Consider the following 15,933-nt stretch of genomic DNA (forward strand, 5'->3'; position numbering starts at 1 on the left):
AAAAATTTTGAATAACACGGCTTCTACAATGGCTGGGATTCACCCTATTGTAATGCAAAGCTTTGGATATTTTTCCAGACTTAAATCTTGTCTAAAACTTAAACTATTGCTGCAAATATTTGGAAAGAACTAGTCACTGAAAGCAGAATAAAATAAATACTTAATGTAAATAAATGCCTACATATTTTAGTTTAAACACTAATGCATACATACTGAAGATTACAGAAAATATAAACAGGCTCTTTAGATAACATTTCACTTTGTATTTGATAATCATGTGCTCCTTTGTTGTCAAAGTAGAAAATGTGATGATGATGTATAAATGCTAAAGATTATTCCTGTCAATGAGTAGATTTTAAAATGAGATGTTTAATCTTTAATTTTTTTAACTTTTCATAATTATGTTGAGGCTTTTGGTAAATAATGACGCTTTTTCATGAGCAAGTTTTACCCCAAATTTTTAGGGTTCATTCATAAATAAATATTTAAATTGAGAAAGAGTAATATGTTCTTTTTAAATGTGTAAATTTTTTTCTTTTGTCTTTGCTATTTTTCTGAAATAAAGGAGTATTGTTGTTTTTTCTACTAGCCTGTCCCATCTGTTATAAATAGGATGTAGAGTACAAGCAGGCTACTTCTGTGAAGTAAAGTAGCAGCATTTTGTCTGAGCATGTTTAGACAAAATTTTCTCTACTACCAAACCAAATGACTGCCTGGCAGTCAGCCTTAAAGGTTACTGGTTGTGGATTTCTTTCTTCTTTTCTCTTTGTAATTAAACTACATAAATACTAATACGTAATGTTCTTCTAAGATTTTAATTACAATTCAAAATTTAGAATTGATTGCAAACAAAAGTTTTTCAGTGTCATGCATCAGGACCTTTAGTTTTCAGTCAGTTGGATTTCTTCTATTATTACCATGAGAAAAATAGGTCATTTCCTTTTCCAGTTAATAGTGTTGCTTTTAGAAAGTGAGAACTTTGAGACATCCTTATGAAGCCCAGCACTTGAGCAACTTATAATACCAGATTTATATAGAAAGTTTAATAATATTAACCACCTTGAGACAGGATAACCAATGAAGGGTCTTTTTAAAAATTCTTGGTTTTAAAGCAGGAGCTCTAATTATATTAGTAGTTGATAATGTTTCCACAATAATCAAATTGTAGATTATATGAATAACCTTGCTTAGTGGAAAAGTTAATAGTTTTATTTGTATTGAATGAACATTGTAAACAGGGGATCTTCCTTTGCCTCTGTGTATATGTGGGTGTATACTACAAGAGTTCATACAAGGGAGTATAAATACACATTTCTTAACCACCTATGTGAAATTTAAATTACCAAGAATATCAGTGGAGAGAAGTTTTTTGTTTTTTTTTAAATTTCATAGAGGGAGAGAGAGAGAAACATCAATGATGATTATGTGAAATTTAAATTACCGAGAATATCAGTGGAGAGAAGTTGTTTTTTTTTTTTTAAATTTCATAGAGGAAGAGGGAGAGAGAGAGAAACATCCCCCACTGGGAATCTAGCCCACAACCCAGGCATGTACCCTGACCTGGGAATCAAACTGTGACCTCCTGGTTCATAGGTTGACACTCAACCATTGAGCCACACTGGCCGGACAAGGGAACATTTTTTATTTGTATCTTATTAAATCTCCAAACTACTGATTTACTAAGTTTAATTGTTAGTTATTAATGGATTTGTTAATTGTTCCTAATTTAAAGTTGATGTAGCTAAACATACACAATGAGTGTAAAATACGGCTTTTTTTAAAGGGTGAAGTTGAACAAATCGCTATGATGAAACCAAAAGGCCAGACTGAACATGATGAGGGTATGCTTGAATATTTAGAAGATATAATTGGTTGTGGACGTCTAAATGAACCTATTAAAGTCTTGTGCCGAAGAGTTGAAATATTGAATGAACACAGAGGAGAGAAGGTGAATCTCTTGTAGATTTTTGTTGTAAATCAGAATGTTTCATTTATTAACAAATTTTAGGAATCAAATATTTAAGTTACTATAGATTTTAATTGAAAAATGTTTGCTATTTTAGATTGAATGTTATATTTTTTATTAACATTTTAATGCAGTTTATATGTTTTATCTCATTTTGGCATATTTTAAATTCAGGTTGTACATTTGAAGTGTTTTTTTAACAATCTATACACTATTAATTTTTGTAGTTAAACAGAGTTAAGATGGTGGAAAAGGAAAAAGATGCCTTAGAAGGAGAGAAAAACATAGCAATTGAATTTCTTACCTTGGAAAATGAAATATTTAGAAAAAAGAATCATGTTTGTCAATATTACATGTAAGTACCTTAATGTATCTGACAGTAAGTCAAATCCCGTTTTCTTTTCCTATGTTAGAGAGATGTGAAGTATAAAAATTATTTTATGTGATATTCATTAAATTGCGGTTGTTTACCATAGTATTAAAGTTGACTTTTAAAGAATCCTACTTTAAGTTGGGAAGTGGGCTCACAAGTATTTGTTACTATACTTAATAGTTTTATATATACTTTTTAATTCCTGTGACAGACATAATTTTGTTTATAAATGGAACCTATTTTGTTCCTAATTCTAGTCACCTAGGTTGCTATTCCCCTTCCCCCTTTTTTCCATACACACATCCTCCAATAGCCCCAGGTTTTTGTAAATTGGCTGTAGTTAAGAATATTTTAGAAATGGCTAGTTTTACTAAAATCATTACATAATTTTAAAAATGACATTTTGGGATCTCCAATTTCTTTTTCTCCCTCTAGTCATGATCTGCAGAAACGAGTTGCTGAAATGGAAACTCAAAAGGAAAAAATTAATGAAGATACCAAAGAAATTAATGAGAAGAGCAGTATGCTATCAAATGAAATGAAAGCTAAGAATAAAGCTGTAAAAGATGTAGAGAAGTAATAATTTTTTGGAAAGTACTAGAAGTATTTAAATTCAGTTAATTTTATTACCTGTATGTGTATGTGTCTATATATAAACTTGTTGGCAGCACATGAGTGTAATACATTTGCCAGCATATAAAATGGTCTCCTTTTGCAGACAAAAACGAAACATTTAATTGCCCTGCATCCAGTACAGTCATCATTACAGATTTGAGTGCTCAATGCTAAAGTCTTAAAATAATGGAGGATGCTACCCCCTTGTGGCAGAATTCCATAAACAAAACCTCACAGCAAAAATAAGTACTTATTAATCTGACCGATTGTTTTAAGAATAAAGAGTTCACAGATGTAATTGAGGTAGAATTGGGGTTATTTTAAATAAGATTTGTTTAAATGTTTTGTTCATGACTTTTCTGTGCTAACATTTAATGAAATTAATATCTCTTACCTATGATTTTTCTTTTTTATTCTTTAAGTTTCATGATAAAAAAATTTTATGCCTAGACATCGTAGTCCATGGGGAATGTAGTATTTCCCATCCAGCATAGAAGGGCAAAATAACTCTCATAATCACTTACTGGCTTCCTCAAATATGGGGGGGAAGGTAGGATCAACTTGAAAATAGGCTATTTTAGGACCCTACCTTTTAAAAGCTTGGATACGTTTATAGAGGAAATGTCCCAGGCAGGGTATAATATGCCTTTAAATACCTGAATATCCAAAAATAACGATTGATTATTTTCTTGCTTTGCTAGGAAACTGAATAAAATTACAAAATATATTGAGGAGAACAAAGAAAAATTTACACAACTAGATTTGGAAGATGTTCAAGTTAGAGAAAAATTAAAACATGCTTCAAGTAAGGCCAAAAAACTGGAGAAACAACTTCAAAAAGATAAAGAAAAGGTGGGTTTTAGGGAAAATTTTCTAAAAATTTCTTAAAATTTAATGTCTGCATATCAGATCTAGATTTTATGATTTTTTATGGATGTGCTTGCCCCTTATTATCTAAGAGAATGCGTGGGGATTCTGAATATTGTGTTTAAGATTCATCTCCGAAACTGATGCTTTCCCCAAAACATTCATTGAATTTGAGTTTTAGAGCATGTTTCTGATATACATTGTTGGAGAAACATTATTCTTTGGTTATGTATTATAGACTTAAAAGTATTACCTACCTTTTACAAAAATTAAATTGAGTTCCTCCTTATAAAGGAGGGAAGGGGAAGCTGGTAATTTACAACAAAGTGGTTGTTTTTTAAAAAAAAAAACAACAAAAAACTTTGAATCAGAATGCCTACCTTGCTAGGGGCCAGACTCTAATAATTAATTTGGGACCTTTTCTAACTATGCTCATTGCTCTGTCAGATACTAATAGATATGACACCTAAGCACCTTTCCCCCAAAAAAGCTTTTTACCATGTAATTACACAGTAATTATAATATTGGCTTTGTTTTACCTTATAAGCATTTTCTAAATGTATTTGTTCACAAAATACTTTCTGCTTGGTATAATGACAAATCTTACATGAATCAATGTTTGAGGAACATCATTTAAGGAAATGTTGAACTTTGCTAGTACTAGATCATCAGAATAAACAAAATACCATATGGATTTGGGAGTAACCCCTAAATTGGACAAATAGCCAAATGTAACTGTTATATAGTTGGCCTTTAGGCATCAAATGTGGGTAAGTGGTTATTGGTAGTAATGGAATGAAATAGTAGTCCTACATGGTAACTCTGGAAGGGTAAAGTTGTGAAAGATCTTAGGATTTGAGGGAAGCTACGGGGTATACTAGTAAAGGTAATTTGTGGTAAGTTTTAATATACTATGGTGGATAGTTTTAAGAGATCTCATGTAGTCCAAGCGTTTTAATAGGTGAAAGGATAATTATCGCCTGAAATTGACCCAGGCAGGGAGAATTTTATTCATAAGGAATCAGGGATTCATAGAATTAGCTTTACCATTAGACTGAGACTATAGAAATTTCAGTAAATGGTTAAGAAAATACTTGCAGATATCCTTTACAGATACCCTTTTCTATCACAGAGAGAAAAAAGTACTTGTTGAAATCAACTAATTCAAATCTAAATACAATAGAATTAGATGCCTTAGACACATGCTCCTATACCTTTAATTTGTTTTATAATCTTAGGTAGAAGAATTATTAGATGCCTTAGACACATACCTTTAATTTGTTTTATAATCTTAGGTAGAAGAATTTGAAAGTATACCTGCCAAGAGTGAGAATATCATAACTGAGACAACAACTAGAAAGAATACCCTTGAGAAGGAAAAAGAGAAAGAAGAAGAAAAATTAAAGGAAGTGATGGATAGCCTTAAACAGGAAACACAAGGGCTTCAGAAAGAAAAGGAAGTAAGATTCATCATCACTTGGTGTTTATTTTAGTGGCTTTTTTTAACTTGATTGTTTTTGTAGTAATATTTAAAACTGACCTGTTAGAAGAAAAAGTTTGGACCTTTAATATCTAACCTAACATTCCTAAAAAATCTTTGTTTTTTCTGCCTTTTTTTTTTTTTTAATTATCTGAGTTAGAATTTATAGTGGTCACAGAAAATGTAACATGTCCAATATTTTGTTATATATGCCATTCTTTGTTGAGCCTACTGATTTCATCATCAAATTTTCTTTTTCATCTTATTTTCTTGGTAACTTCATTGGTAACCAACTATAAAAACCCAGACACACTAAGCACACAGGTCGATATCCCATTTCTTTGCTTCTATAGCTCTTATGTAATAGTTTAAAACTACAGCCCTTATATTAGTTTTTGGTTCAAGTCATCTCTGATCTTGTATAGATTATGTCTCCAAGTCATATTTCTCAAAGTAGCAAAAAATAATACCTATCTTATGAATCTTTGTAAAAATAAAATGTATGTATACTCATAAGTGCCTTGAAATTAAATGTTAGATAGCTATTACATTACTTTAGCATTTGATTAATGTAACGAATATTATAAGCACAAAGTTTAGCTGTCTTTGTATTTCACCACGTTTTAATACAGCGGTTCTCAACCTGTGGGTCGCGACCCCTTTGGTGGTTGAATGACCCTTTCACAGGGGTTGCCCAAGACCATCCTGCATATCAGATATTTACATTACGATTCTTAACAGTAGCAACGAAAATAGTTGTATGGTTGGGGGTCACAACATGAGGAACTGTATTTAAAGGGCCAGAAGGTTGAGAAGCACTGATTTAATAGGTAATGATAATTGAATTAAATTGACTTTATGTACATAAATTACAGACTTACGTACATCCTTTGTCTTTTAATTATTCCTCAATAAAGTGTTGGTTTGTTTTTGGTTTTTTTTCATTACAGATGTAATAGATTCTATTTTGAAAGGTAATGATAATTGAATTAAATTGACTTGATGTACATAAATTACAGACTTATGTACACCCTTTGTCTTTTAATTATTCCTCAATAAAGTATTGGTTTGTTTTTGGTTTGTTTTTTTCATTACAGATGTAATAGATTCTATTTTGAAATATGGACATATTCTAATGTTATACTACAAAACTTTATAAGTGGGATGCCCATATGGTAAAGTGGCAATGGATAATATAGTGGCTTTCATAATGGAGTACATTATGAATGTAGTTTTCACATTTGTTCATCTAATGTATACTGAGTATTCCCATGTGCCTTTGTACCCTTTGTTAGTGAAAAAGCCAGGACTCACATTCAGGTGTCTTCATTCCTCAGCATAAAGTATTAGCTAAAAAAAAGAGGCTCTGCCATTTATGGGGGAGTGCTTTTGAACAAATTATTTAAACTCTGATCTCAGTTTCCTCAAAATGAACATAATGATGGTATTTACCTCATAGAATTGTTCTGTCATGGAATTAACAAATACCAAAGGCATTCAAAACAGTGTCTAGAATATAGTGAGAGAGGGGTGTGTTAGTGTTCGTGAGTTTCACCATCAAACATTTAAACTATCTGATGACGTTGGATGGAACCTCATGTTTCTGGGCCTATTCCTTTTTGTATGAAATGAAGGGGCCTTTTGTAAGGGCCTTTCTTAAACCATTATTCTAATACATAGGTTCTTTTTACACAGCCCATCATAGTAGCCCAAAATTTCTACACATCAAATAATGACGTGTTGAGGATTACCCTGACCTTACCTCTAAAACTTTTAAAGATGTTTAACACAAATATACTTGAGGGAACTTTCTGCTGAATAGTCCTTAGACCTTACCATTTCAGGTAAAGTGATGTATAAAGGCCATGGGATCCAGAGTTTAGACCCAAATTTTTGTTCTCTTAACCACTACTTTTATGTTTTAACTAGAGACCCGGTGCACGACATTCGTGTACTGGGGCGGGGGGGTGTCCCCTCAGCCCAGCCTGCACCCTTGCTCCCATAAGCCGTTAGGCGGACATCCCCCGAGGGGCACTCACCAGCCATGAGCCTGGCTTCTGTGGGAGCGTCTGCCCCCTGGTGGTCAATGCGTGTCATAGTAACCCGTCATTCTGCCATTCTGTATATTTGCATATTAACCTTTTGTTATATAGGATATAGGACTTCTAAAATGAGCATACTAATATATACTTCATTAAGCTCTTGTGAAATCAGTTGGGAAAGATTATATACAGCAAAACAGTCCATTCCTCTTGTAAGAATTATTTAATTGTATATATTATGCTTGTAGAATCTCTTAAGTTGAATTCAAAATACATGGTTTCTATTTCAGTTTAAGTTTGAAAACACAATATTACAGATTTAATGATGTCTTATCATATTTTAACAGAGTCAAGAGAAAGAACTTATGGGTTTCAGCAAATTGGTAAACGAAGCCCGTTCAAAGATGGATGTAGCCCAGTCAGAGCTTGATATCTATCTCAGTCGGCATAATACTGCAGTGTCTCAATTAAGTAAAGCCAAGGAAGCTCTAATTGCAGCTTCGGAGACTCTCAAAGAAAGGAAAGCTGCAATCAGAGATATAGAAGCAGAACTCCCTCAAACTGAACGCGAATTAAAGGAGGTAAATCTTGGCTTCTGTATTTCATCTGAACATCGTTTATCAACCCAAGTTTTGTATGTATGTTTTCCTTATTTTTTAATTTCAACATTTGAGGTGACTGGTTACAGATGGTCCCCAACTTAGGATTTTTTAACTTTATGATGGTGTGAAAGTGATAAACATAAGTTACATGAGATATTTAACACTTGATAATAAAGTAGACTTTGTGTTAGATGATTTTGCCAAACTGTAGGCTAATATAAATGTTCTGAGCACATTTAAGTAGGCTATGATGTTCAGTAGGTTAGGTGTATTAAATGCATTTTTTTAGTTAATGGTATTTTCAACTTCCAGTCAGGTTATTGGTATGTAACCCCATCCTAAGTCAAGAAGCATTTGTATAGATTTTTTTTTTTCATTTAGTGTTAATATTGCCCAAAAGAACGGGGCTAGTAGTATAGTATTCCAACTGATAAGAACTGAGACTATCAAGAAACTTGCTGTATTCTACCCAGGGACATCGAACAGCAAATAACAATGCTACCACCACCATTATTTCCCATGGAATTTAAACAAAAGGAAGTTTGTGTTTCCCTAAATCTATGTCTAGACAACTTTTGCAAGAATAAACAGAAAACCGTAAATATCTTTGTGAATGAATATGCAAATCAACTATATTAATGTAATTTTTTAAAATTTATGGATGTGGTTTCATTGTTGGGACTAGAAACTGTTTTAAAGTAATCAAGATACCTAGTTTAGCCCATTGGTGCTCCTCTTATTCTTGAGTGAATTATCTAAGGAACTTCGTAACTTGAATCTTCCAAAAGCCTCATTAGGCAAGATGGCAATAGAAAGTGCTATCTGAAGAGAAACTATAATTTTGAAAATTGTTTTTATTTTTTCCCCCATTTTAGTAAATGTACACTACTTGGTCATCTGGGAATTTCTTGACCATGTAGAATTTAAATGTAAACTTAAATTATATCCAGTGACCACTTCTTATCTCCTCCCTAGTAATTCAGTTTATTTTTGGATAAGTTGTAACTATAACTTGAGCTTTTACTTTATACTAGTGTGAATGGTAATAGAGGTGATAATTTAAAGCCAGGAAATGAGAATGTCAGTTAGAAAAAATGGCTGCTCTAAATTGGAGATTTAGCAACTGGGAATTTGAATTTTTGTGTGCATGTGGGTGGTTCCTCTTCTTTTGGCAGTCTGACATTTTTGTATAGCAGTATAATTCACTCATCATGTGCCCCTTCATTTTAGAGCTCTGCTTTTTTAATGTTTTTTTTTCTTTATTTAATAAATGTTCATTATTATTTAGAAAGCATAACACAGTATAACCATAGTCCTGCCGGGGTCACCCATATTTACGGTCTTGTACAAAGTCTGCTTTCTTATTAGTACAGAATTTAAGAGTTAGGACACGTTATGCATAACTGTGTGGCTTCAAACTGGGATTTCCACAGCCCCAGCACTACTTGCTCTGTCAGTCAGTATATTGCTCCTAGAACCATACTGCATGTATCTTCTTTATTATCCAAATAATTTATGCCCTTTTTTATAAAATATATTTTATTGATTTTTTACAGAGAGGAAGGGAGAGAGATAAAGAGTTAGAAACATTGATGAGAGAGAAACATTGATCAGCTGCCTCCTGCACATCTCCCACTGGGGATGTGCCCGCAACCCAGGTACATGCCCTTGACCAGAATCGAACCTGGGACCCTCCAGTCTGCAAGCCGACGCTCTATCCACTGAGCCAAACGGGTTTCGGCAATTTATGCCCTTTTTAAAATAGAAAATCCATCCACATTTTTTCAAAATCAAACCAGCATTTGCAGTATGGTCCCTTAGTTCTGGTTTAAGTGTTTATTGTTGGTCTTTTCTTTCTTTTTTTGAGGCATTACAGTTAATTCTATGCTGTGATTTAGGCATAGAATGATGGGATTCATTTTGTTTTGTTTTACTTTTCACTTTTAGAAAGAAAACGAACTTCAAAAACTTACACAAGAAGAAATAAAATGCAAAAGTTTGGTTCGTGATCTTTTCCAAAAAGTTGAAGAGGCAAAGAGTTCCTTAGCAATGAATCAAAGTAGAGGGAAAGTCCTTGATGCAATAATTCAAGAAAAAAAATCTGGCAGGATTCCAGGAATATATGGAAGATTGGTAAAGTAGATTTATTTGGAAACAACTACACATTTTTCTCTCAAGAAAAACATTGTAAATAATTGTCTTGCCTTGACTTAAAGAAGTGTATATTGAGTGTCACTGTATTAAAATAACATTTTTATTTGTTTATTTATTTTATGAAATAAATCTTCATGATGAACAAGTGTCACAGTGGCAGCCAGCTGCCATTTGAAGTCACACTAATTTAAATGTAACTGCTTTATTGATTTTTAGAGCAAGAGGGAGGGAGGGAGACATCGATGAGAGAGGAACATCATTGATCGGCTGCCTCCTGTACACCCCCTACTGGGGATTGAGCCCTCAACCGAGGTACATGGCCTTGATTAGAATCGAACCCAGGACCCTTCAGTCCACAGGCCAATGCTCTATTCGCTGAGCCAAAATGGCTGGGGCACATTTTGTTTATTTTAAAGGATGTTCAATTTTAAACATTTTGTACTTATACTCAGGGATGGTAAAATTCTTGGTAGTATGGATTCTCTCATATTTAAAATAGGGGTTTAGGGGGCGGGGTTTGGTTTGGATAATTATAATTTTAAGGGGAAAAAAACTTTCGTAATGGTAAACTTTAACAAAACTACTCTATACTTTTTCTTTAAGCATTTGATAATTGTATTCTGAGTTTTATACCATTATACCAAAGGATGTGCCTAGAGTTTAGGAACATCAACAAGGGGTATTTAGAAACCCAAGGCTAGCAATAGTGGAGACCATTCCCACTCCTGAGACTGAAGAGGGAAGGAAGCTGTGGCCATGACTAGAGGGTGGTCAGGAGAAAATATATATTTCAACCTGATTCATCTCCTACCCTGCCCATTTCTCTAGCTGGTGCCTCGCATTAGCTAAAGCTAGAGAGCCAAAGGAGCCAGTTGGTGCAATCCCTGAGTCAGCATTCCAGAGAAGGAAGCGGAAGAGAGTGATTCACAAGCACAAGTGAAAATTACCCAGTATAGTAGCTTCCTATCTAAATGTTAAGTGATTTCCACCTTATTTTCTTCAAAGATACACAATTTGATCCTATTCATTTGCGTCAGGGAAAAATAAAGCTAATCAGTGAATGTTGCTTGGTAGCTAATTTATTATAGATTGATAAGTAGGCAAATGTGTTTCATTAGGATGTTCATCATCTTAGATGGCTTTGAATAATTAAGAGTTTTAAGTTATTTTGCTCATAGTACTTTTAGGTTTCAAATTCTCAGTTTTTAATTTTTATGCAGTGAAATCAATTCTTTCATTTTATGCTTTCATTAAAAGTTTAAAATCTGCATATTCATGACCTTTTAAATGGTAGATTAAAAATTAGTTGAATGACAGGAAGACATATTTTTCATTGTGTGCCCTTCTTGTACTTTTTAAGTTCATGTGTAAGTATAGTTTTTCAATTAAGAGTAGTTTGCAAAATCAATATGAATAGTTATATGATCCTGTGCCTAATTCCTTGCTTATTATACATTGATTTCTCTCCCCCCACCCCTATTATATTAGGGGGACTTAGGAGCAATTGATGAAAAATATGATGTTGCTATTTCATCCTGTTGTCGGGCATTAGACTACATTGTTGTTGACTCTATTGATACAGCCCAAGAATGTGTCAACTTCCTTAAAAGACAAAATATTGGAGTTGCGACCTTTATAGGTCTGGATAAGGTAAGTGCTCATAAAAAGCTACAAATAATTTAATTAAGTGCCAAGTATTGTTGTTTTTAAATTTTTGAATTCTAGCTTTTTCTTCATGGTTAGTCAATGAACACCTGATAGGTGTTGAGGATTATTTTAGGCTCTGTGGTTACATGGTTATGAAAAAAAAAAAATCTTGTAATGATGCCCCCCCCCCCCAAAGGATTATACATTCCATTGTTAGAGTTACTGGTAGTTTACATTTCTTACTTCCATCATCAATAATTACTTTAAAAAAACAAAACCTTTATTGAAATATAGTTCACATACCATAAAATTCACCATTTTAACATATACAGTTCAGTGAGTTTTAGTATATTCACAACGCTGATTAACTGTAATTCCCAATTATTTTCATCACCCCCAAAAGAAGCCTTATGCACATTAGTAGTCACTGCTCATATTGTCCCCACTCCCCAAGGAACCTCTAATCTATTTTTTGTCTCTATAGATTGAACTGTACTGGATATGTCATATAAACAGAATCATATAATATGAAGCCTTTTGTGTCTGGCTTTAACTGGGTAGATTTTCCAAGTTCATCTATGTTCTAGTATGCACTAGTACTTCATTTCTTTTTATTGCTGAATGGTATTCCATCGAATGGATATATGCCACATTTTGTTTACCTGTTCATCAGTAATTGGCTGTTTGTGTTGTTTCCATGTTTTTTTGTTTTCAAATATATTTGTATTGGTTTCAGAGATGATGGGAGAGAGATAGAAACATCAATGATGAGGGAGAATCATTGATCAGCTGCCTCTTGCACGCCCCACAGTGGGGATGGAGCCTGCAACCTGGGCATGTGTGCCCCTGACCAAAATCGAACCTGGGACACTTCAGTCCGCAGGCCGACGCTCTATCCACTGAGCCAAACCAGCTAGGGTTTGTTTCCATGTTTGGCTATTAAGGATAATGCTGCTATGAACATTCAAGTGCAAGTTTTTGTGCAGCTACATGTTATCGATTCTCTTGAGTTAATACCTAGGAGTGGAATTGCGGGGTCACATGTGAACTGTTTCTTTTTGAGGAACTACCAAACTTTTCCAGTGACTGTACCATTTCCTACCAAGGATGTCTGAGAGTTCCAATTTTTTTTACATCCTCAACTTAGTGAGTGTGAAATGATATCTCATTGTGCTTTTGATTTGCATTTCTGATAATTAATGATGAACATCTTTTCATGTGCTTATTGGCCATTTGTTATCTTTGGAGAAATATCTGTTCAAATTCTTTGTCCATTTGTTAAGTGGTTTATTTGTCTTCATTATTGAGTTGTAGGAGTTCTTTATTAAAATATTCTGGATACAAGTCTCTTGTCAGATGTATCATTTGCAAATATTTTCTCTCATTCTGTGGGTTCTTTTCACTTTTTTGGTGGTGTTCTCTGAAGCGCAAAAATATTTTAATTTTGATAAGTACACTTTTTAAAAAAAAATTTGGTTGTTTGTGTTTGAGTGTCATATCTAGGAAACTTGTGCATAATCCAGGAGCACAGTAATTTATTTCCTCTGCTTTTTCCTAAGAGTTTTATAATTTTAGCATAATTTTACATTTACTGTAGGTTTTAAATTCTTGTGGAGTTAATGTTACAATATAATGTAAAGAAGGGGTCCAACTCTACTCGTTTACATGTGCATACCTAATTGTTCCAGCACCATTTCTTGGAAAGATTTACTTCCCCATTGAATTTTCTTGGTACCTTTGTTGAAAATCAACTGACCAGAAAGGTTTATTTCTGGATTCTATATTTATCTATGTACTGGTACCATACTGTCATGATTACTGTAGCTTTGTTATAAGTTTTGAAATCAGGAGTCCTCTGATTTTTTTTTTTTTTTTTATTGATTTGAGAGAAAGAAACATTGATTTGTTGTTCTACCCATCCATGCACCCACCAGTTGCTTTCTATATGTGCCCTGACTGGGGATCAGACCCACAACTTTGGCATATCGGGAGAGTGGTCTAACCAACTGAGCTACCTGGCCAGGGCTCTAATTTGGTTCTTTAATATCAAGATTGTTTGGGTTATTCTGAGTCCCTATAATTTTCATATCAGTATTCAGATTAGCTGGTCACTTTCTGCCCCCAATACACAGGCAATTGGAATTTTATTAATTTTATTTTTTAATTACATTTGACATACTATATCATTAGTTTCAGGTATAAAACATAATGATTAATCATGTAACTTACAGAGTGATTTATATAACTTACAGACCTTGATAAGCAACTGGAATTTTTATATCAATTGCATTGAGTCTGTAGATCAATTTGGATAGTATTCTCATCTTAATAATACTAAATGTTACAGCCCATGAACCTGGAATGTCTTCCATTTATGTAGATCTAATTTCATACCATAATCTTTCATAGCCTGCAGTAAATAGGTCTTGTGTTTCTTTGATTAAACATAAGTTTGGGGGATTTTTCTTTTTATATAAATTGAGTTTTCTTAATTTCATTTTAATTTTTTAATTGATTTCAGAGAGGTAGGGAGAGAGAGAAACATCAGTGATGAAAGAGAATCATTAATTGGCTGCCTCCTGCACACCCCCAACTGGGGATCAAGACCACAACCTGGGCATGTGACCTTAACTGGAATCAAACCAGCTAGGGCTTAATATTTCATTTTCAATACTAGTATATAGAAGTATAATTAATTAATTTTTGTATGTCGATCTTGTATCCTACAATTTTGCTGGATTCATCATCAGTTTTAATAGTTTTGTGGCAGGATTCTTTAGGATTTTATGTATGTTAAATCATGTCATCTTTGAATAGAGTTTTATAATTACCCCTTTTTTTAAAATAACAATGAATATAGTAGTCCCCCCCCCTTATCTGCAGCTTCACTTTCTGTGATTTAAGCTACCCATTGTAGATCACAGTCTGAAAATATTAAATGAAAAAATCCAGAAGTAAACAATTCATAAGTTTTAAATTTTACACTATTCTGAGTAATGTGATGAAATCTCACACTGTCTTCCCAGACATAGATTTTTTCCCTTTGTCTAGGGCAGTGGTTGGCAAACCACAGCTCACGAGCCACATGCAGCTCTTTGGCCCCTTGCATGTGGCTCTTCCACAAAATACCACGTGCGGGCACGCACGTATAGTGCGAAGTTGACTTAAAACTTTAAGTAAAGTTTATTAAGTTCATTTTAGGGAACGTGGTCGAGTGAAAGAAGATGTAGTGTTGAGGATTAAGAAAGGTATGTTGAGATGGTTTGGACACATAGAGAGGATGAACGAAAGGAGATAGACGAAACAAGTATACAAGACGAGTGTGGATGGGAGAGTTGGAAGGGGTCGACCTCAGCGAACGTACCTCAATCAGATTGAGGATGTTTTTAGCAAAGGCCAGCTTAGGAGTACCCTAATTAGGTTAATAACAATGTACCTACCTATATAGTTTAAGTTTAAAAAATTTGGCTCTCAAAAGAAATTTCAATCGTTGTACTGTTGATATTTGGCTCTGTTGACTAATGAGTTTGCCGACCACTGGTCTAGGGTGCCCACACTGTATATGCTAATTGCCTGTTAGTCACTTAGTAGTCAGAACCTTTATCAGAGAGAGATCACATTTACATAACTTTTATTATAGTGTAATTATAATCGTTCTATTTTATTAGTTGTTAATTTGTTACTGTGCTTAATTTATAAATTAAATTTTATCAGAGGTATGTATGTATAGAGGAAAACATAGTACAAATAGGGTTAATACTATCCGCAGTTTCAGGCATCCACTGGGGAAGTCTTAGACTATGGCCCCTGCAGATAAGGGGAGAACCACTGTACTCGATTAATATAGACACTCAGAACTTTGTATACAAGTCCTTGCATTTTATACATGTATATAACTTACGACCTTAAAATGATTTATCCTTTATTTTAATGTATATATACTTAATATTTTACTTTTAGATGGCAGTATGGGCAAAAAAAATGACCAAAATTCAAACTCCTGAAAATACTCCTCGGTTATTTGATTTAGTAAAAGTAAAAGATGAGGAAATCCGCCAAGCTTTTTACTTTGCTTTACGGGATACCCTAGTAGCTGACAACTTAGATCAAGCCACAAGAGTAGCATATCAAAAAGACAGAAGATGGAGAGTGGTGACGTTACAGGGGCAAATCATAGAACAGTCAGG

The 15,933-nt window shown here is 33.6% G+C and overlaps 1 protein-coding gene across 2 annotated transcripts in view; it reads left to right on the forward strand.

Moving 5' to 3' along the window:
* The window catches only part of SMC4 (structural maintenance of chromosomes 4), a 41,274-nt gene that overhangs the window by 12,880 nt on the left and 12,461 nt on the right, over window positions 1-15,933 (forward strand). Inside the window, exons 1-9 of one of the 2 annotated variants that reach the window (XM_014537963.1) lie at window positions 1,757-1,948; window positions 2,194-2,321; window positions 2,775-2,915; window positions 3,656-3,806; window positions 5,117-5,281; window positions 7,691-7,924; window positions 9,893-10,078; window positions 11,588-11,749; window positions 15,707-15,932. In XM_014537963.1, the coding sequence (XP_014393449.1) occupies window positions 1,805-1,948; window positions 2,194-2,321; window positions 2,775-2,915; window positions 3,656-3,806; window positions 5,117-5,281; window positions 7,691-7,924; window positions 9,893-10,078; window positions 11,588-11,749; window positions 15,707-15,932 (1,537 nt within the window). In that variant the 5' untranslated portion in view covers window positions 1,757-1,804. Of the gene's footprint in view, window positions 1-1,756; window positions 1,949-2,193; window positions 2,322-2,774; window positions 2,916-3,655; window positions 3,807-5,116; window positions 5,282-7,690; window positions 7,925-9,892; window positions 10,079-11,587; window positions 11,750-15,706; window position 15,933 lie in introns of those variants that run through there. The other variant, XM_014537964.1, reaches the window with a different exon arrangement.

The sequence above is a fragment of the Myotis brandtii genome, unplaced genomic scaffold (assembly GCF_000412655.1).
Source record: "Myotis brandtii unplaced genomic scaffold, ASM41265v1 scaffold186, whole genome shotgun sequence".
NCBI classification, from domain to species: Eukaryota; Metazoa; Chordata; class Mammalia; order Chiroptera; family Vespertilionidae; genus Myotis; species Myotis brandtii.